The 21,840-nt window shown below is 40.0% G+C and overlaps 1 protein-coding gene across 2 annotated transcripts in view; it reads right to left on the reverse strand.

The window, feature by feature from the left end:
• PTH1R (parathyroid hormone 1 receptor) overlaps positions 1-21,840 on the reverse strand; it is a 631,389-nt gene that overhangs the window by 72,489 nt on the left and 537,060 nt on the right. For both annotated transcript variants that reach the window (XM_086941074.1, XM_086941073.1), the window contains 2 exons: positions 16,650-16,836; positions 13,609-13,762 (listed from right to left, as the gene is read on the reverse strand). In XM_086941074.1, the coding sequence (XP_086797200.1) occupies positions 13,609-13,762; positions 16,650-16,836 (341 nt within the window). The remainder of the gene's footprint in view (positions 1-13,608; positions 13,763-16,649; positions 16,837-21,840) is intronic.

Consider the following 21,840-nt stretch of genomic DNA (forward strand, 5'->3'; position numbering starts at 1 on the left):
TTCTTTAGAGAAGGAATTGGTAGCATGTTCTGTTAAGATGAAAATGAAAGTGGGAAGAGATATGCTGAGATATCATTATGGGATCTGCCATACAATATATATACTTCTTTTGTGATCCACTACCACTTCTTTCAGTGAGTGGGTTACTGGATTGCCGGTTCATTTTCTATAGTGATGGATACGTATAAATGTACACAAACCCCTAGATAAATGCAACTTTTATTGTTCTTTTATGAATCAATCTGATAAAAAAGTTAATAAGAAATGTGAAGGAAAATACTGCTTCTCTTTTTAAATTATCCCAAGAACAGTCAGATATAATTGCACATGCTTTCATTATAAGCTCTATTTATATGAGGAAGCTTATTTGATATTTATAGACTGAACCAGTCTCTTGTTTCTAAAAAACAAGAGCAATCTTGCACAATATTGCTTGCTTGCTTGCTAAGTGCTGCTAAATAATGCATTTACAAAGCAAGCTCTAGAACATCACTTTAATAGCCTGACTAGACAGAGGGCCCCACCACCTCAATAATATGCTGAAAATGCCTGTCTGTAATGGATGGTTTCTGGGCTATGAGTACACTCTTAAAGAAAACCTATACATTTTGTCTGAAATTACCTGCTCAGGAAATGAACACCCAGAGCCTCCCAATTCTATTGGCCAACATTTTTTATATGAGAGCAACCACCTTTTCAATAAGCGCTATGGATATTTTGGTCTACTTTTATAAGAGGGTGATATACCACGGCCTTTTCAATTGTAGTAATTGTGTGTTGAGTATCAAAAATGGTTGCTTTATTCAGTAATTGAATTAGATTTGTAGCATGTCGTGGACAATTGTGTCTATGACCCCAAGTTCCAATTTCACTAGATAATGGTGCTTTTTTATTTTTGGAAGTGCAGTGGATTGAGATAATGTTGGATCTGATGGGCTAGTTAGGCAACAAAAACAAGTGTCTTGAGTCTTGCCACTGCAAATTTCATCATCCAAGGCAAGCCGTATTAAAGGGATTATCTGAGTAATGATGTCACAAAAGGTTTCAAATTCCAAACAGACATCATCAACTGTAATATAGAACCCGATCTCCTTTGTACAGGGTAGCAGAATTGAGGTTTTTGAGGTAGGGCTTGGCCTTTTTGTTTTTAGAGGGTGTCAGTGCAGGTTTTAGTGTATTGTTTTCCTGGTTTTGAATTAGATGTTTGCTCGAATTTTAAGCACATAGGGAAATATCAACAATCGTAAAATTTGAGTCTACTTGTTACCAGTCAATTTTTATAAATTTCTCATTGTCAGAATAAACTTTTACGCAGGCTGAGCAATCAAACTGATGGGTCACCCCCAGTCCCCATGATCACTTTATCAGTTTCTTTGTATCCTTTATACATTTTTGGCTGCTTCACTGCATATTTCCTTTCATCCAGTGACCACGCTATGTGTCCCAGTAAGAATGGGGCTTATTAATTTATGCATTTATTCATTCAGTTACTTTAATAAGAGCCTCTCTTAAATTTGTGTTGAGACTTGCACTTCAATTGGAGTTCGTAAAGTCAGCCTCACTTTGTGATACTCATACATATTCACAAAAAACGAAATGTAATAGTTGTAAATCTGCTCTCAAATGATTGCTCGTAGGTTTGGAGCTAATTGAGGTTTTAAAGATTTCCAATTCAGTTACATTTGTAGATTTGCTGCAGTACTCTCATGTGTAAAATATGCAACCACAGAAATTAGACTAGGGCTCTTTTTACACATAGAGTGCACTTTTTTGTTTGCCTTGACATAAGTGTGCTGTGCGGGAACAGGGAAAGTGGGCCCTATTGCAGATAATATGTTGCCCTGAGGACAGCCACAAACTTGTGCTGTCCTGGTACATCCCATTCACGTGAAATATGGAGCGGCTGGTTCAAAGCTGCTCCGTTTTTAACTGTGCAGGCAACAACCTGTCTGCACTTTGCAGACGGATTAGAGATCCCTTTGCAGGCGGGCACAGTGAGTGAATGCAGACCTATCAGTATTACAGAAGGGGCCACACAAGCATCTGTGTCCTGGGGCACTTTATTTAATGCGGCCCCATGGTGCAAAACTCTACCTGTGTAAATGTGATGCTAATTTGTTTTAGTGCAGGTAACTCGTTTTTTAAGTGGAGAAAATGTGTTTCTCTCTGGTGAAACTCATCCCTTACAGCTTCATTAAATACTGGGGTGTTCGTCCACATTGTAAACTTGTAAACACATTTAAAGTTGACCATGTCACAAACAAATTTATATGCATTTCCAGGGTGGCTATCCACTTTCAAGAGGCACGTGAATACTCACAAGCTTACAACTATATGAGTGGGGACACATCCTTTACACCGCGGATGTTTCAACGCAGTGCTGTTACGACGCGTCCTTTACAACGCAAGTCGTAACCACGACTTGCGCTGGAGGGCGTTACAGGATTAAGAATAGTATATTTACTATTCCAACACCTTCCCTAGTGTCCACGGGAACTGGTGTTAGAATAGTAAATTATACTATTCTCGATCCGCGCCCCCAACGCAAGTCGTGTCACGACTTGCGTTGTAAAAGACGCGTTGTAACAGCAAGCGTTGTGACGGTACGCGTCGTAACGTCATGCATCAATATGAGTGGTCACTTGCTTTTGGAAGTGACCGTTCTTGAAATGCATGACTTGCACATCAGCCTCAACCTGACTAGCCAACAATTCTACGTCACTGGAGCTATCTATACATTCAAATATATACATTGCAAACAAAAATCTGTATCAGTTCTGATTTTTTCTTAATTAAGGTGTGGAATTTACTCTCAAAGGAGCTCTTTTTTATGCTCAAAGGGCTCAAAAACCTTTGGGGATTGGACCATGCAGTCTTAGATCAGATGGGTATGCATAGATACAACAAATATCTCACAAACAGGCATGTATATATGATAAGTGGTTGATCATATTCAGTACCATGTTTTGCTGTACTTTGGATCACAAGCAGTTTCCTCGATGTGCTGCGGATAAAGTAGGTCGATTTGTTGTTCTATGTGTAGGGCTTCTTGTCATGTTATTTATAGTTTCGGCATTACACTGGTGAGGTTAGTGATTGGTCAGATCAATGCCCTGTATGCTTAGCCCAGACGGAATCAATACCCCATGTCCTTTTTGTATGCCCGGCCTATAAGTTACCCGGGCGAAATAGTTGAAACCCACCTGGGTACTAGATCTGCCATGGAGATGTTAAGGATTTCGAAGACATCTACCAATGAGTCAACAGTTATTGCGATGGCAAAATTCCTGACCTGGGTATGGGTTATTCGATCCAAAAAACGAAGAGAATCTCAAGATTAGTCATAAGCATATAGACGTTACGTCCTTTTAGTGTAGCTCCGCCAATGAAATTACTACGGTGTGAATTATCTAATATATTTACCATTGAAAATGTATGGTTTTTACTGTGTTTTTAATGCTTCTGAGTTCCTGTCCTACGGTATAAATTCTTTGTATTGGTTATTGTGTCTAGTTATATCTTAATGATTGTTTAGTACTGTTTTGTGTTTTTATCCAATGTATTTTAACTTAATATTGTTTGTATTGTCTTTTATGATTATTTTAATCGAAATAAAGACACAATGAACTGAACTGAACTGTTTGGTCTGCCCATCCATCCTTTTCTGCTTGGTGGTCCTGGAGGGACAAAATTATAATGAAGCAGAGGATGGACAAAAGCCACACTGGTTAGTGCTGGAAAGAGCAACCACAAAGTAAGTGTGTGTCAGGTCAGGGGGTGTGACATCAGAACAGAAAAGGGGTGCCACTAAATATACCTTGTTGGAGGGGATGATAGATTGAGGGCTGCTTATATTGAACATATCGGCATCATGGTGTGGCAAAGAAATACTTTGAGGGGACGACTGGAATTTTCTTTTCAGTATGGAGGGGGATGGTGGAGAGTATTGAAGCAGAGCACATGGTGGAGAGATGTGCACCAGTTATAATGACGTACATTGCCCTGAGTGGCCCCTCAAACCTTTGTTTAAAAAACACAGGGGATGCACAGTATGAGTTTTTTCCACAGTTTTGAAAAGAAAACTGAGCTGAGGGCCGTGAGGCTATAAACCTTCGCACTCCCTTTATCAATATACTGATATGGAATCAGATAACATGCCCCATTTCCAAACCAGGGGGCAATTATCAAGACAGGAGATAACATTTTCACTGCTTTAGCGGCAGAAAACTGCCACTAAAACTGTGATAATTGGCTTGATAATATGCTCTATGGAATTTCAATTGAAGCCCATGTTTATTGTGAAGGACATCTAACATGGGCTTCAATTGGAATTCCATAGAGCATATTATCAAGCCCATTATCGCCGTTTTAGCAGCAATTTTCTGCCGCTAAAGGGGCGATAATTTTATTGCCTGTCTTGATAATATGCCCCTAAGTTCTTGGTTTAGTAGGCACAGCAAATCGCAAGAAACAGATTTTTGATTAATTTACTGTAAGACTCTCTAGGAATGTATTTGGTAAAACAAATGTGCTAGCTGCCAAGGCAGCTATTAACCTTGATCTGTAGAAGAGAAGACTAATGCACTACAACACAGTAACGCATACACAATCCCCTGAACACTCTTTCCCTGATGAGGCAAACCACTTTATTACAGGTACAGTTGCTAAGTGGCTCAGTTCTTGGCCTTGAGCGAGAATCTTTTCCCTTATCCTGGCAAAGGCTGTCTGCTGCTAATACTGCCTTTCTTGAGATGGCAACCCTTGCCTTTTTAATAAAAAGCGATTTTAACATCTTCATCCTTAAATCGTTCATGAAGCCCTTTTTTATGACCATCTCTGTCTAGGAATCAGCCAATTTAGTGCAGATTATAGGTTTTCTTAGAAATTAAGTCAAACAAAATAAAAGTTAATAATTTAATAAATGAAATGCTGCATGAATATTTTGTAAACATTTGAACTTTGCTTTTATTATCTTTACAACAAAATTGGGGAAGTCTACTATGATCGCTCAGCTGTTTGCCCCGAACACCTATATATCTCCACTCGTGAACATTTTCTGAAATACACCACCAACAGAGGAAATACTGCTGCAGGCTCGGCGCCAACAGCTGCCCTGAGTCTAAATAGAGACCTCAACAATAAAGTGCAGATTACAAAAATAACAACTTCAAAAGAAAAACTACAAACATATCTACATAAAAATAATTTGGAACGGTTAAATGTCCCACATCCAGCCAAACTCAATTCCCACCTGTTGTGTTGTGTTAAAGTACCACACTGAGCTGCAAAATGTTCAATAAAACTTATGTTGATATGTCTGCTCAGCTACCAATAGACAAAAGCAAAATGGGATATCTTTTCACAACGTTTATTTATCCAAGAACCTGCCAACACAAAATCCAATATGGCAGGCGTTGTGGGTAAAATGTATTTGGTCTCACTCCTCAGTAATAACAACGGTGCACTCATGGGACAGCAGGGGAGATTATAGCAGCAAGGGGCTGTGAAGAATAACTTAAGCTTGTCGAGCAGAGGTTTATGAAACCACCTTCATATGCTCTCATTTCCATTACCAATAACATGCTCGCAAATCACGTGCACTCTGAGGGGCGGGCCCTCTCATGAAATGCTCGCTTGAACTCATAATGTCTGCTGTTTCCTGCACAGTAAGTGTGCTGTCCTCCTGCATGTGTTGCAGCTTCATTAGTAGTGTTTTGTTGAAGGACATCTCAATGTACCTGGAGTCTGGGAGGGATTATTTTGGCGCTCATATTTTTATAAAACCAGCTGTGGTCCGTGCAGATAACAGCAGTGGGGCGGCGGGCCCAGTAAGGGGGGATTTCGAGGGACGAGGCAGAGGGAAAATTAAATAAATAATAAATTTTCCCTATTCATCGTCCCTCGAAATGCCCTTTACCCGACCCCACTGCCTCACCACTGTTACCTGCACGGACCGTGGCTGTACAAAACCACCATACTGATAGCGTAATCAAAAATACGGTAAGGAAGTGTGAACATAAGTGAGAGGGCTATACATCTCTTAATTTGAAGAAAAATAAGTGATGGGGCCAAAGCTTTTTCACAGGAGTCTGATGCTTTTGCTGTAAATAATTGGTGGCAGACACTGAGTTATTAATTTGGAAAAAGAGGACTTCTACCAACATATTAAACACAATCTAGTTAGATCTCAACACGGTTCAATTCGAATCCCAGGATAATCCCAAGAGGCTGTGGAACAAACTGCAGGCAATTCCAGAGAGAAATGTGTTAAGTTCAAGCAGTGTTTAACAAAGTTGAAGCTAAAAGCGAATAACAATAACATTTCCGAAACAATTTGGGGAAAAAAATAAATCTAGCCAAAAATGGCTTCTAGAGGCCATAGCACCAGAAATGAAAGTAAGAAAAATGTACTGGTATTCTGTTTTGACTCACTTCATGCTTGCACACTCAATAAATCCAGTCTTCTTGTTTGCCTGGTGAGGGATTCCAGTCACGGTTTCAAGGGTGAGCCACGGACTCGGACTCTGTGCCCTTGATTTCTGGTGCAGCCAGAATTCCCAATTCCCCTTAATGCGTTGAAAGCCACTCTGGGTCACTCCTACAGAACCCAGGTCACCAGGACAGGAGTGTAGGCTCCAGGTCTCTCTATTCCCATGGGCCTTTGCAATCCCGTCACAACCGGCTAGTTGAATCTTCTTCATCAAGGCCTTCGCTTCCTTTTGGTGTCCTTTCAGCAGTCAAGAGAAAGCCATCCAAATTATCTTTTGTAATCTAGACCCAGAGTTTCAAAGGGGCAGAAGTCCTTCAGGCTTCTTTCCTGTGCAGTCAGGCAGAATTCTTCTTTATTCAATCTGCTGCTCTCCCAGGCCCAGGAATATTCAGAGGAGTTGCAAGTGAGGATCGATTTTCTCCTATGCATTAGAGAGTGACCGGACAATTCCTTATCCCCAAACCTGACAGAACTGCCACTAAAACACAAATTGCTTTTGCAGCACTTCTTCTTTCATTGTACCTTAACCCCTTCCATGCTCATGATGAGCTCAGCTCGTCATGCAGTACAGTGCTCCTGTGCTCATGACGAGCTGAGCTCGTCATGACCACACCCGTTTTTATTGCTGTCCAGGACAGCAGAGGAATCTCTCAAGCAGCGATGTGGTTAAACCCTCCCATGGTCCATTATTTAAGATGAAAATAGTCATGCCCCTCTCTGAGAAGCTCTACTCGTCTCCCGGTCCGCCCCAAAGGGAGTCAGTGAATACTGCCTCTATTCGGGGAACATCTGCTCCTTCTGCAGTAAGAAGAGACTAATATCTGAGAGCTTTTTCTGGTTAAAAGAGTTTTGCTGACTTGTGTCGTAATTTGTGGTTTTTATGGGAAAAAAGAAGCTGCTGTTGAAGAGACCTGTGATACAGTGTGGTCTTTCCACAAAGCCTACTACAGCTGAGTGATCAGTATTTGCACTACAATTGTCTAACAGCCTGTAGTAGAGGCTATAGTCTTCTCTTGCAGGGCACCACTTCAGGTCTAAACAGGATGCTAAATTCACTCATTGGAGGAATGGCAGCCACCAGAACAGGTTTGGTTACAGATGGCTTTCACTTTCACTTTCACTTTTTAATTTTCACTCCTCTACAACAAATATCAAACATCTACTTGCATCATTGTATTCGAAGAGAACAATAACTTTCAGGCAAGTTTCTATTATGTTCTTAGTCCAAATAAATAGATTACAACCAGAGACACAAACATATATTTTATTCAAGCGTAATTCCACATAAGTAAAATTCAGATAGTTCCTGAAAGTTGTGTAATTTTCAAAGAGGCTGCTCATCACTTCATTGGTGCATTGTCCTAATTCAAGATTTGGTTCAATATAACTTGCAAGATTAAATAAGAAAGATTTTTGTATTGACAGAATAAATTATTTGCTTGGTCTGGAGTTTTTTGAAAATCGTCCTTTTTCATAATGTATACAAGTTATGTAAGTAGGTCACAATATGCTACGCGCTTTTTTGAAAATGTCATAGGTGCTCAGAGGTTGTAAACTAGTTAACTCAACTAAAATGTATTAACACAAAATAAGGAGTTGTAATGAATACTTATAAGTCAGAGTATATATCTATGTTTTCGTTCCACATTGTGAAAAAAAAGCCTCCCATTTCGCAGTGAAGCAGATATCTTTTTGCATACGTATGTAAGTGAAACATCTGCAAACTTATGTGGTCTCTTCCTAAATTTTATCTAGTTAACGGGACAAATATTGCTCTGTTCCTACGTCTCTGTGTGTATTCTTGTTAATATACAAAGTTCTCAATAAAAAAAACTCAGCATCTAATATGTGGGACTTTCATTACTATTAACAATGGGAAAAATATTTGTATTTGTGAATTACATTCCATCGTGGTCATTCCTCTGGTATTTTTGTTCTTTCAGCAGGCAGAGGTCCTCCGTTGTTAAAGTTGCGATTGACGCCTAAGGCATCCACATTGTATGCGCTGTGCATGTGCAAATATTACACACAGTGTGTACAATGCAGGTTCCATAAGGCCAAAGTTTCTTCTGCTATGGACATGGCATGTTCCTTGCAGCATTTTGAATCCAATCACAGACAAAATTGAATTTTGAGCTTCAAAGACATACATTTGTAAAGAAATCAGACCCACCACTGGGCTAAATGTAAAACATTCAGAATCACAACTGGATTAAATATCTAAACAATGCAAAAGCAGTAAGTTGCAGACAAAGCATCATGAAGAATACTAGTTGAACTCTTATTCTAGTGGATCAGTGTATTCTCTGGTGGTTGTTGGCTATGGTGGGTAGGGAGACATAATGCCAAGTCAATTCAATTCAATTAGTCTTTATTCGATATATACTTCAACCATAAAAGACACATAAAAATACATTTATATAAAACAGGTGTGCCAGACTTTATAAAATATAACTATTAATAAGACTTGATAAAAGTTGATAAGTTAAAAATAATAAAAATATACATTCATTAGTTATATCAAAAAGGGAACAACATCGGACAATATTTATTTTATTTATTTAATTATTTTATTTATTATTATTATTTATTTTATTTATACAATATACAATATACCCACAATACCCCCCAAGGGAAACAACAAGCATAATAATGTTCATTTCATTAGAGCAAAATAGGGCCTAAGTTGCCAACCAAACTACTCCTTCTAAGGGCCCATGTCCAGCTCAAGAATTTAGCCATACCTATAACCACGGGTTCTCTTGTGTCTGTCTTTAAAATTTGCAATGCTATTTGGCATTATCATGTAACAATATTTAGACAGGTTGGTTTTAGCCATTTTTTACTGGGACCCTTATATGCAGTGCACACAAATAAGACATGAAGTATAGACTCTTCCTGAGTTGTGCAAATGGGACATTTTTTATCTCCATCTCCCCATGTACCCGTAAAAGTTTTTAAGAGAGGGTGCCCACTCTAAATTGGTGATATAGTTTCCTGTCGCCAGGACGCATAATGACATCCCAATAAAACTCCAACCTGTATTCATACTTGTGACCTAAAGAGAGGCCTGTTAGGGAGTTGCCATCCACCAGTGACATGGTTAAGACAGACCATGACCCTATATAGAGCTTTGAAATCTTTTTTGGATGGGAACTGATTCCCTTCTGGGTCCTCCCACAGGTGCCTGAGTCCCATGTCAAATAGCTTGACCTTAATTTATTTTTTCAGCCAGCTCATTTTCGACGACATATCAGCTTCTCTGATATGTTTAACTGCTTGGCATAGGGTAATAACTCAGGGATTGTACATAGCTGTCTCCAGTACGCCAATGGTCTAAATCCCGCAGCCTCCTCAATGGAAATGCTACCCAAATCTAAGAATAGAGGCTTAAGGGGCAATGATTGGGGAAGGCTAGTCAAAGTTCTCAAACACTTATTCTGGGCTAGAACTAAGGGTGCTAGATTTTCGAAGCACCATAGTTCTGCACCATACATTATGGAAGCATTGATTTTCCTGTTACATATAGCTAATGCTGGGCCTATCGGTTTGGTATAAGACCACCGCTACTCTTTTAAGAGGGCCCCTGCTAGTTGATTATGCCTGAGGGCTAGCAAATCTATCTGAGGGTTCCAGTTCATCCTCTTACCCATTGTTACGCCCAGGTACGTAAAGGTGTCAGTTTTCTCCAGCGGTGCGCTATTCATTTCTACTCTGTCAAGTCATATTTTGGTTATTTACCACTGTGGAAGATGTTTTCCTACATTTTGCATTTAGGGGTGTGTGAAATTTGCCTACTTTGCTTTTGCATAGTTATGTCACTTGAAAATCACAGGCTTTGTGACCTCAAAACTGTGCGTTGTAATGCACTAAATGTATTTTCTGACTCACAAAACACCCTTAGCAGCATATTCCGGCTCACAATTGAAAGGAGTGTGTAACGTGTATCGTCTTACTCCTTTGCAAGTCCAAGTGTGATGTACCAATGGTTTTCAATCACAATTACAAATCATTGACTTGTTCTGAGACTTAAAAGAGCGTGGTAATGTAATCACAAAGTGGAACCTGTCCATGACGAACAGCACTTTGTGAATAGAAGCATTGGGCATTGAGTGTGGATTGGGTGTTCAGGCAGTGATCTTGATGACTGATGCATGCTCCTGCAATGCCATTCACTAAATGCCAACATACATTTTGGAAGTTCGTCCTGCCCTTTAAAGGGTCCGGATTCTTTATTTTAAAAAAGTCTGCATTCAATTAATATGAATGTGGGGATGGATGTTTGCTATCTTTTTCAAGCATCAATTCATTCATCTGAAGTCAATTGCAAGAAGTCGCAAATGTATTAGGCAGGTTTTTTATTCTTCCTGGGAATGGGCATTTTCATGGTGAATGATTAATTGTAAGATGAGGTCAGTTTGCAAACCGGATAGGGAGCAGAAACACTGAATGGATGTGACCTGACCCCAGGCCCTAACTTTCAGGCCCGGATTTAAAAAGAAATAGGAATGTATCTACCACATATGCTACATTGCCTAATGTGCACTAATACATGGAGATTAAATTGTATAGTAATAGAAGAAATGTTTTACAAGATCCTTTTTTGATATTTTTATAATGTCTTAATGGTATTCTTGGTTGAGTGTCCTTCATATGTGTAAATGTCTTATGCATCTAAAGCCAGTTTATTTTCCTCCGAGTATGGTGCGTAGTGGTTTTCTGGGTTAATGCCTACAGATTCCCAAGCAATGTTCAGCCCTTGAGTTATGCTACCTAGAGTCTGCTTCTTTAGCTGTCCCCAGCCTGCTGCAAGACACCCCTTCTGTGCAACTTATTCGAAAATGACATAAGAAACGTCTGTGTCTTGATCTACTATGTTGTATATTTTTTCACACTGTATGTCTGCTACCAGAGAGTTTACATGGAGATGTTGACGTTTTAGCTGATTGGCATGATTGAATTCCATAATACAACCCATTACTCCCCAAACAAGAAAGCCCTTTTTAATGTCTTAATCTCTGCAAAACCCTACAATTTATAGTAATATTAAAAAAATTACATTTTCTTTTCCTTACTATGTGCAAGTAGTTTTATTTAGTCACTTTGTTTCATGGAATTGAAGGGTTGTTTGTTATATTTGCAAGTTTACAGATTTTGGGAAATTTTGTGGAATCTGCAGACATGGAAGTCCTGGTTTTACAAATTGGTGTGTAGCGAAGGCATGCAGCATTTGGAACAAAATCATCTGTGCCAAGTGCAAATTGATGTTTTGTCAATGCAACCTTTTGTAACTGCATAGTTGTCACTGTCTTCCTCTGCCCTAATTGTGGTTTATTCTCTAGATGTGATTAGCACGTTTATTACTCTATTTACATTCTTGACTCTTTGCAAAAACTCATGTATTTTGCATATAAACTTGTTTGCCATTAAACGCATTTCTTACAAATGACATATTTTCCTGCACTCTGTAATGTATTAGTAGTTTTGTATGTACAGAAACGTGTCATGTTGCAGACAAAAGCATTGCTTTACACATAATAGTATTGCTATACAAAAACGTTCTTTTAAATGCGAAACAGTGCTTTTCAGTACACCAATTTGAAGTTGTAAAAAAAGAGGCATACTGTTCCTCCACAAAGCAGTGTTAAAAGTCACAAAAAGTGATGCAAACCAGCATAAAATGCTGGGAAAGTCTTTACTTTCAAAACACAATGAATTTCTTGCCCAGAAAAAAAGCCCTGAAAGTAACACAAATAGCACTTTGAGCAACACTGCATGGCTTTGCATTAAGGGGCCATTTCATGGATGGTACATGAGTGTTTCCACACGTACACCCAAATGTTTTGACCAGAAGCACTATCCACTAACAATGGTAGACAATACGTTGAGCCAAAAAAATTATCTCTCTTTGAGGAAGACACTAATAAGAAGAAATATCTCAATTTCATCTAACATTTCACACACTGAACATGTGCTGCATTGTACAGCATAAATAAAATGGTGGAAATATTTTATAGTATGACTAAGCATAGTATTTTGCAGTACAACAACTATGCTACTTATGAGGCACACACCTTTTGCCCCATAATGTAAAGGTGTGTGTGTGTGTGTGTGTGTGAGGCTAGGCAGCCTGAAAAAGAGCCAGGAAAGAGAGCAGCACCACCATACGTTTGTCGGTATAACAATACCCTGCCGTTTCTTCATAGTGCCATGCAGTGCAGCATATTTTGTTACTATGCTACATTGTGCTACAAATTAATCTCTCTTCCCCAATGTTCTGTAAGTATATAAGCAGACTTCCAATAAAACAAATGTAATCACAAATGAGAAAATTCACGTCACATGGGGATTTGCAGCAACTAAACTCGTTGTAGTAATATTAGAGTATACACACTACATTTACCAGTAGCAGTCCTCATCATGTTCTGGGAGGTAGCATAGGGTTGAGTAGTAGTCCTGATTAGGGTTGGTTAGTAGCCCAACCCTTTAAAAAAAAGCCAGATGTCCCTGGCAAAATGCTCTTCTAAGAATGAAGGTAATTTGACACACCAGCCTCTGAGGGTTCAATCCTCACTGAAGGAACTAATTTGAATGAGAATACCATCTAAATGAGGTCTTCATCTTTCCACCATTGATGTCTGATACCCCTTGCTATTGAAGTGGTGGCATGAACAGGAAAACACTGCCCAGAGTAAAACCAGCATTTTGCTGGTCCTGTGCTGAGCATTGGTACAGGGCTTGAAAGGTGGGTCTCCCATGGACATCCTGTGTCATTGCGGGAAGTTTGGAAACTTACACTCCTCGGGAGAAAGGAGCACACCATGGTGTCCCATCCATTTGGACAGGGATGTTTCTGCCCGGCTTGCCCGGTGGACTGCTGTCAGTAAGAAGCCAAGTAGGTGGAATAACTGCTCACTCAGACTTTTTTGCTATCTGCCACAATGAAGGGAAATTTGTAGGCATAATTTATCCCTAACCCAGATTTACTACTCATTTAGTATACCTATCACCTGCTTTGATGAGTGGATGAGGTCCAGTAATTACCTTCTTTTGTTTTGCAACATAAACCATTTTTAATAGTAATAGTGTTGAATAAATTGAAAACAGGAATATCTTACCCCAGCCAAATAATGTGAATCCCCAAAGATATTTTTTGTCTGAGAAAAAGGCCATGAAGATAAGGCTGTGGAGGTAGAGGCCTTCCACAAGAATCCAGTAGTAGTTGGTAGTCAGGAAATAGAGAAAGAATGTGACAGCTATCTTGCAGCCAACCTGAAAACACAAAATAAAATATATTAGTGAAATCAGATGATGCTGATGAACAATAGATGATGCTTACTTGAAGAGCAATAGAAGAAATCCTCTTGCAAAATTGAAATGGGAGGACTGAGTTGGGTCTATCCTCAAGAATGCAAAGAGACAGTAGCGCAAACATACACGCTGTTCAGCATTCATGCAATAATTAGGGATGATCTACTTTTGCATTTGTTGTTCCCAATCATGAATTAATGGTGAATCAACAGAACAGAATCCCCCCAAATCCTCCAATGCATTGGAATGCAAATGCATGGATTTACAGAGTTTATTTAAATCTTCAGATTATATATTGCTTGTTTTCTGTGAACGAATTCATTTTTGTAGAGAATGCTCTTTAAAATTGAAAATGTAAATGTGTTTTTTTTTTATTATTGCTTTTTTAACACAAACTGTCTTAGTTTTCAATTTGTGATTAATTTTGTATCCTTTTCATAACTGTTACACAAAAGCATAGGCCCAAAAACAGTGACAGCATTACAACTGTGTTTAGTAGTATGTACTTGTCATAAATAACTGGAGGCTTCTTAGAAAGCAATACCTAACTGACCCAGCATAGGTTCTTATGCTGGATCCTAGCAAATTACTAAAAACATTGCTCTCAGATCACAAATATTTGTTCTGTATTGCAAATCCTACATTTATTGTAGTGGGATTACAAGTGTCCTATGCACAAGGTGCCTGAGTCACAGAGATTTTCTCGGAAAAAAATTAGGAAGGTACAAAGAATCTCATATTTAGAGCAAGTATCCGATAACTTATTCACAAAAGACTTGTTGAAGGAAACCTGACTTGATTATCTTGAATATTTACTGGATCTTAGGCCAGGTGTACAACCCATTTTAGCTGTTGCAAATGGGAAGTGGCCTCCAGGGGACCCCTTCCCTTTTGTGTTGGGCAGTGAAAATATTTTTTTAGAGCAGGCAGTGGTCCCATGGACCATGGTCCACTCTGACAAAATGAAATAGAAACGTTTCATTTTTGTCTTTTGAAAGCATATCATTTTCCCTTAATGAAAATGGGCTGCATTTAAAAAAAAACCTTCTATATTTAAAAAGCAGTCCAAGACATGGTGGTCTGCTGACCCCAGCAGCCCACCATCAATGCGAGTGCTAGCCATTCCCAATGGGTCGTAAATTATGACCTGCCTGATGAATATTGAGGAGGAAGGTCATTTGCGACCCCCATTAGAAATCGCAAACAGTATCTGAGGCATTGTTGTACATTCCATTTTGCGAGTCACAAATTGAGAGTTGCAAAACATCCCAATTTGCGACTTGCAAACTGGAATGGCCATATAACTGGCCCCTTATTATTATGAATTTCATTTGCACACCGGCCTGCTACATAAGGCTTCAGTCATCTCCAGCTTTTCTCCAACTAAAATATCATCTAGTATATTGTAAGTTAGCACATGTAAATATGAGATGCTCTCTACACACTCCTATCTACTCAACATTGAATATTTAAGTTTGATCGGCAACAGCATGATACAATAATAGCTGTTCCCTACTGACTCTCGCAATTAATGGCATGATCAATAAGCAAGGAGACATAGCGAGGTTGCAGGTGATTCAAAGCTCAACACCTGAAGGTAGTAAGAACCCTGTTGAGTATCTATAATAAAATGAGGGAGCGATCATGACCCAAGTTCCTAAGTACCTCAAGCTGGTATTTTCAGAGCTGTGCACGGCCTCACAAGAATCCCATCAGATCATCATCTTTTTGTGGAGGCCCAGCTGGCCCACTGCTCAAACTAATGTAAAACATTATCTACTTTGCCATATTGTACTACACCAAGCCACCAAGCTCGTTCCATTGACAGGTGCTCACCGTAATTAGCAAAAGAAAAAAATCCACAAAAGTCAGTGGTATCACCATAACTCCAGGTAATCTGGCAACACCTTTCTCAAAAAAAGAAACAAAAACTATTGCCACAATAGCATAAAAAGCAAAAGGTAAGATAGGTGTTTAAAACATCAGAAGACGAGTTCACCACACCATCTCATCTCATGCATGGTGGGATATAGATACACTCTTGGGCCCATTAATTAGTATGCTCAGTTATAAAGGGAAGGCCTTATTTGCTACTAGACTTTCCAGGGCACAATGCATCTAAAATCATGTAAGGGGACCAACCGAGATGCCCTATTGAGCACAGGAAACTGGGCTGTCTATGACCTTCTTAAACAATGTTGATTCCAGAGTAAAATCTTTAGCATTTAGAAAAAGATGAGTGAAAGGCTTTAGAAATCCACCCTGTGCTGATTTATTCTCATATAATTCCCTCATACTCGTTGTTATTTAAAAGTTCACTTTCTACAGATGTTACTAAAAGTACCTATCCAACACTACTGATTTATCAGTTCCTTATTTGTTAGTGCTGTAGTGACAGGCACATTTAAGTACTTTGAAGCTCTGTACTCTGTGATATAAAGCCCACTGAGAAAGAGTACAAAGTCACTCATTGGTTATCGGTCATCGGAGATGTACAAACAAATGCTACATAGAAAGTGATGCATGGTTACTTTGTCCCCGATCATCTCCCATAGAAATTTAGCCCGATGGTGCGGTGCCAGGGACACTACAGGGACACCGCTGTTAAGCGCCGCTGTCACAGGCTGCTCCTTCCTGTAGGGGTGGCGTGCCTGCCCCCCACAATCCCAAGCTAAAGGCTAGCCATGTGAATCTTTTACTGCTGCACTCTCTCCAGCACATGTGAAAACTCAGACTTAGTTTATGCACCAGAGAGAAGACATTGTCTCTCCAGTGCAGCCTCATTCATAAATCAGTGAGCACAACAAATGGTAAGTGAACCAATCAATAGTAGCGTCCAATTACTCACAAACTGTGACTTGTCTGGAAGAAATGGTTGGGTGAGAGTCTTCAGGTCTTCTTCAGAGATTCGGTCCATCTCCTCCAGAGCAGATCCGGAATACAGGACTGCATCCTTCACAAAAATACTGACAGCTCGCAACATGAAGGAGACAAACAGGTGCATGTGGATATAATTTCTAGTGCAGTGCAGCCGCCTGTAGGGAAACAGGGTAAAGCAATGGTGGGCACAGGGATATTTTAACAAAGGTTTATTAATAGGAACATTATAGACAACACAACACATCAGGGTAGACATTTTTAAATGGCCAAATTGGCAACCATGGCATTAAAATTAAACATTCTTATCCAAGTTACAAGCAACCGTCTGACCCATTAACTGAAAAATACACATTACAAAAGGGACTATCAATCCATATCAAGAAATTAAATGACACAAGATTTAGTTTCTTTTCGGGATAAGACCTCCTCCACATAAATACTTCCATAATGTTGCCTTGAAGTACTTTTGTAATCATATTTGGCCAACATGAAATAGCTTCTTGTGGAGAATGCTAATATTACTATGCAGTATGGCCACTTAACTTTATGCCTTCTTTTGTTCTAGATACATTTATTTTCTAGCTGTACACATTAGAGAAAAGTTTGAAGTTCAAAACTGTTTAATACATCTAAATATCAAATAAGTAATAATATGTTCATAAGCAGCAGATGAAAGGAGTACACATGGGGTAAAAAAATCACTGGAAATTTTCTAACAGTGATGTAATCTATGATTAAGGCCCACAGTGGATATGGCTCGGTTGGATACTGCCAATTAATGTACTTTGCTTGGAAAATGTGCCCATTATGCTGCCTTGTGATGCTATTGCATTGAGAAAAGTAGGATGAAACATGTTGGACTTGACCCTTTTTAAAGGTCGTCCCCAAAGCTTTCGCCTTAACACTACTGTTTTTTTAACCAATTTTTGCTGGCCCTTTTGACTCAGCGCTTTTTACCACTGTTAACCAGTGCGAAAGTGCGCAGAGACACCTTCCTGTACATAAACAAACCTCCCTCTTGCAGACAACCTTGCACTCTGGTGCAAGGGTGCCTGCGTTGGCGCTGAGTTGTGAAACTTAGCGCCATCACAGGGGGAAACGCTAGGCTGCATCATATCCTTGTGGATATGCTGCAGCCTTGCGTTTCCGAAGTGGCGGAGAGAGGAACAAGTCAAGAATGCTAATGCCTCTCTCCATCACTTCCTTGTGAATATTCCCCATAGTTCTTTAATAAGCTTTTTAGATGGGAGTATGGCAATGAGAAATGTCTAAATTGGGCTATTTTAATTTTTTATATTGCTTTTATAAACTGAGGTAAAATACAGTTTACTCCTTGAGGATATTAAAGAATGTGTGCTTTTATGCGGCACAAATTGACCCCATTTCACTTCGAAGCAGGCAGTTCGCCAGTCTCAGAAATGCTGCATGAGTGAGCATGGCAGTGGAAGGTAACTCAAACGCCAACTGAAGAAAACGAGGAAAGGCCAGAGAATTCAAATTGCACATTTGATGCCGTATGCTCGCTCCCCTCCACTGTATCGAAAAGGGTCCCGAGCCTGATGTCCCTCATTTCAGTGGCATGTCTTTATGTAGACAGAATTTTTGCCTTAGAAACCAACAGGACATGTGCAAAGTGCCTTTTCCACAACTCTTAAACAGTCTGTTATTAGCCAAAACTTGGGAAAGTGTCTTACTTGTGCAATGGTTTATGTGATCACAATCGCAACACCTACAAGAGAAAATCTTTCCCAAATAAAGATAAAATTGCACTTTTTTCCATTTTTTCACTCCCCCAAAACCAATCAGCGTTCTGCCTGATTCTAGCTGCCTTCTTTCAAAAAGCAAAACTTTACTTTTTTGATTTGTTTATTTTTAGATAGTGCCCGGCTGCATAATCTTCCAAGGTACGAAGACCCATTTGGAGTCCTATTGATGTTAGATCCAGCAGGACTATATCATTTTGCGTATAAACGACAATATGCTTCCACTCAGCCAATTCTAGGGGCGACACCCTTTGCCATTCCTACTCTGTGGGGGTAAATTATAGATGTGAAGCGAAAATAGCAGCAGCGCCAACAGGCACCCCTGCTTCAATCCATTATGTGTCATTACTCTTTGTGATAGTTCATGATTACCACCCATCAACACTTGTGTCCACGTGGAAGAGTGAAGAGCTACAATTAGGCCTAGAAGAGGAGCAGGGCAAATGGAATTTTCTCCAAGGAGTCCCTGACTCTACTCTTTGGAACACTGTGGAGAAAGCAATAAATGCAAACTAAACGGGCATACCCCTCATCTGGGGACTTTTTCCTGTAAATGTTTGTAATGCCGCAATGTTATCAAGTGAACCACAATTATTTAAAAAACCAGCCTGCTCTGCAGGAATTATGGGGCATATTACCAAGCAATAGCGATAATTATCGCTATTGCTTGGTTAGCGGGTAAACATTATCGCCGAGTTGCGGCGATTTATATCGCAGATAAACCTTGGTATTACCAAGGTTTATCGCAAATGCGATAAAAATCGGCCGCAATGCATGAATATCGCTGAAAAGTCAGCGATAAGCATGCATTAGCGAGCTAATGCTCTTAGCCATGTTATCCAACTCCCATTGGATAACATGGCTAAGAACTGCTCAGGGCAGGTGTTAGCTTTTGGAGATAATCGTGCTTAGCGTAAATATCTCCAAAAGTTGATAATAGGAGATAGCGATGTTAGCGACTGTTTCCAGTCGCTAACATCTTGGCACGCCCACTTTGCATGTCATTAGTGATAAATATCACTGACATGCAAAGTGGGGCCCAAGATGGTCGCTATCTCCTACTAGCTGTCGCTAACTGGTGTTAGCGACAGCTAGGTAATAGGGAGATAATTTTATCTCCGCTTTCTTGGCTTTTAAAGCCAAACAAGCGGAGATAAACCCCCTTGATAATATGCCCCTATGTTATTTCTAAACGCCCTCTGCTGGAATGGAGTAGAATGCTTTTTGCAAATGACTTGCCTGTCGCATCCAGAAGAGCAATAGGACTATAACTGGCTGGAGAAAAATTCAGTCGAACGGGTGATATCCCATCTTCTTCCTTCCAGGAAGAGGGGATATCACCAGAAAGGTAGCAATGATCGAATAACAGAGATAAAATTGTAGTCTATAAAAAGACCTCCTGCTTGATAATTGCAAATGAGATTTCATCAGGGCCCGTGCGCCAGAAGCTCTTGTGCCTTTAATGAATCCCACAATTATTATGCATGAGGGAGGGACATAGGAGGCTAAAGAATCGATTCTTAGTCACTGTTGCATGAATTACATATGTATAACTCAGAAATGTATTGGGTTCAGACTTCATCCGAGATCGGGGTGACTTGAGCACTGACTCTAGAATCACAATATTGGGCAATAAAAGATCAGTAATTTGTTAACTTGTTAGAAGTAGAAGCTTCCCTCAGATTAGTTATTGTCCTATTCTCTTTGTTCCACGTTCTCTCACTTTCAATCTAGCTCTCTTGTGCTTAAGGCAATACATTTCCACCTGTCCCAAGATTGTGAAAGACATACATTTTGAAATGGCTGTTTATTTTCTGATGTATGGCTTTTAAAGCCTAGATGATCTATTTGGGTGGTTTTATTCATTTGCCCTTACTCCTGTGGGAGCGAAAAGAATGTGTATGACTTTCATATCATGAAATAGAATTGTGCACAGGAATATCCACTGTGCCCAAGCTTGCTACTCAAAGACATTGTCCCAAAGCCTTTATGTTGGTTACCAGTCCGTAAGTGCCTTATGTATAAGACACACCGAGCACTCCATAAAAATGGCCCCACTTATCTGAATGAGAGGATCAAAGAATATAGACCAGGAAGGTCAATTCACTCCATTAACTCTGGCTTACTCACAGTCCCACGATTTAAAAAGCAATGAAGAGAGGTTCCCTCTTTCACAGACAGGACAGCTAGCACGTGGAACCAGACGCCTGGTCATCTAAGATCTATTACAGAGGAAACTAGAGTCAAGAAAGTGCTGAAAACATATTTATTAGCACTATAGGGATTGTGGGACTTCAAACAAACCATGTCAATATTTCCGTGTCTGATTGCCAAAGCACTGGGAAACTCATGGAGTAGCCGAGTGCTATATAAGAACCGCTCATTCATTCATTCATTCATGAAGCCCCCTCCACAATTGAACCTCTGCAAGTTCTATTGAGCCCTAAAAGACATTAAAGGGTCACAGTTCATATAGTTAAGAGAGTAAGGAGAGCCCCTCAAAGAAGGCATCCTTCTATACAAGGGAGGGAGAAATGGATGACAGGGCGGACATTGCAGCAGCTGACTCAACTTGTCTCCCCTCTGGACAATTGGTGAGTTCAAACATGCCTCTAACAGTGATTCATGCCACGCAGATCTATATCCAACAGGGTAAAATCCTCTACCCCAATCTCCCCTTCTGTACTGGGCCATATGAGGCAACATCTAACTCCAAAAAAGCCAGCTCAGAAGCATTTCCTTCCCAGCTTGGGGCACCTGGCTGAGTGGCAGCTTCCCTAGCGACATCTCCCTCCTCTCTTTAGCCTGGTGACCTACTTATCGTGTTTGACTCTGACTCTCACAAGGTATGGAGATTTTGATGAACTTGAGTCCCCTGCCGTGCTGCGACTGAAGGGAGGGACAAAGCGCCCTTAGACCTGGATCCATATTTATAACTGTGAGAATGTCTTTGGTCCACTCTATATTTCCAGAAAAAAAGCTTGAAATGGAGGGATAGTTCTTGAGGTGGAGCAGCTGTGGTCTTTTCCGACAAATTGATTGCTTTTTAAGTTCAGAGGATTGTCTGTGGCAGTTAAATCACTAGATCATAATTTCTTTAATGTCATTTTAGTTAGGTCACAAGCAGGAAAGTTAGAGCCTACTGCAGCAAAGGTTGCCAATTGAGTGAATAGCGAATTGGCTGCTAGTTGAAAACAAATACAAGGAATTTACTAAGACACGCCAGGCAACTATTTCCTGATGTGTCAAGGATAGACTCCAGAGATTCTGGGAGAGCATAATATACACTTTCAGGTGCAGTCACAGCCGATGGCTGGCAGATGACAGCAGGAATTCTGGAAGTACTTCTGAAAGACTCAGGGGTGGAGTCCAGGTGGGTGCTCAACAGGCGACTCA

This window comes from Lissotriton vulgaris, chromosome 10, assembly GCF_964263255.1.
Source record: "Lissotriton vulgaris chromosome 10, aLisVul1.2, whole genome shotgun sequence".
In the NCBI taxonomy this organism is placed as follows: Eukaryota; Metazoa; Chordata; class Amphibia; order Caudata; family Salamandridae; genus Lissotriton; species Lissotriton vulgaris.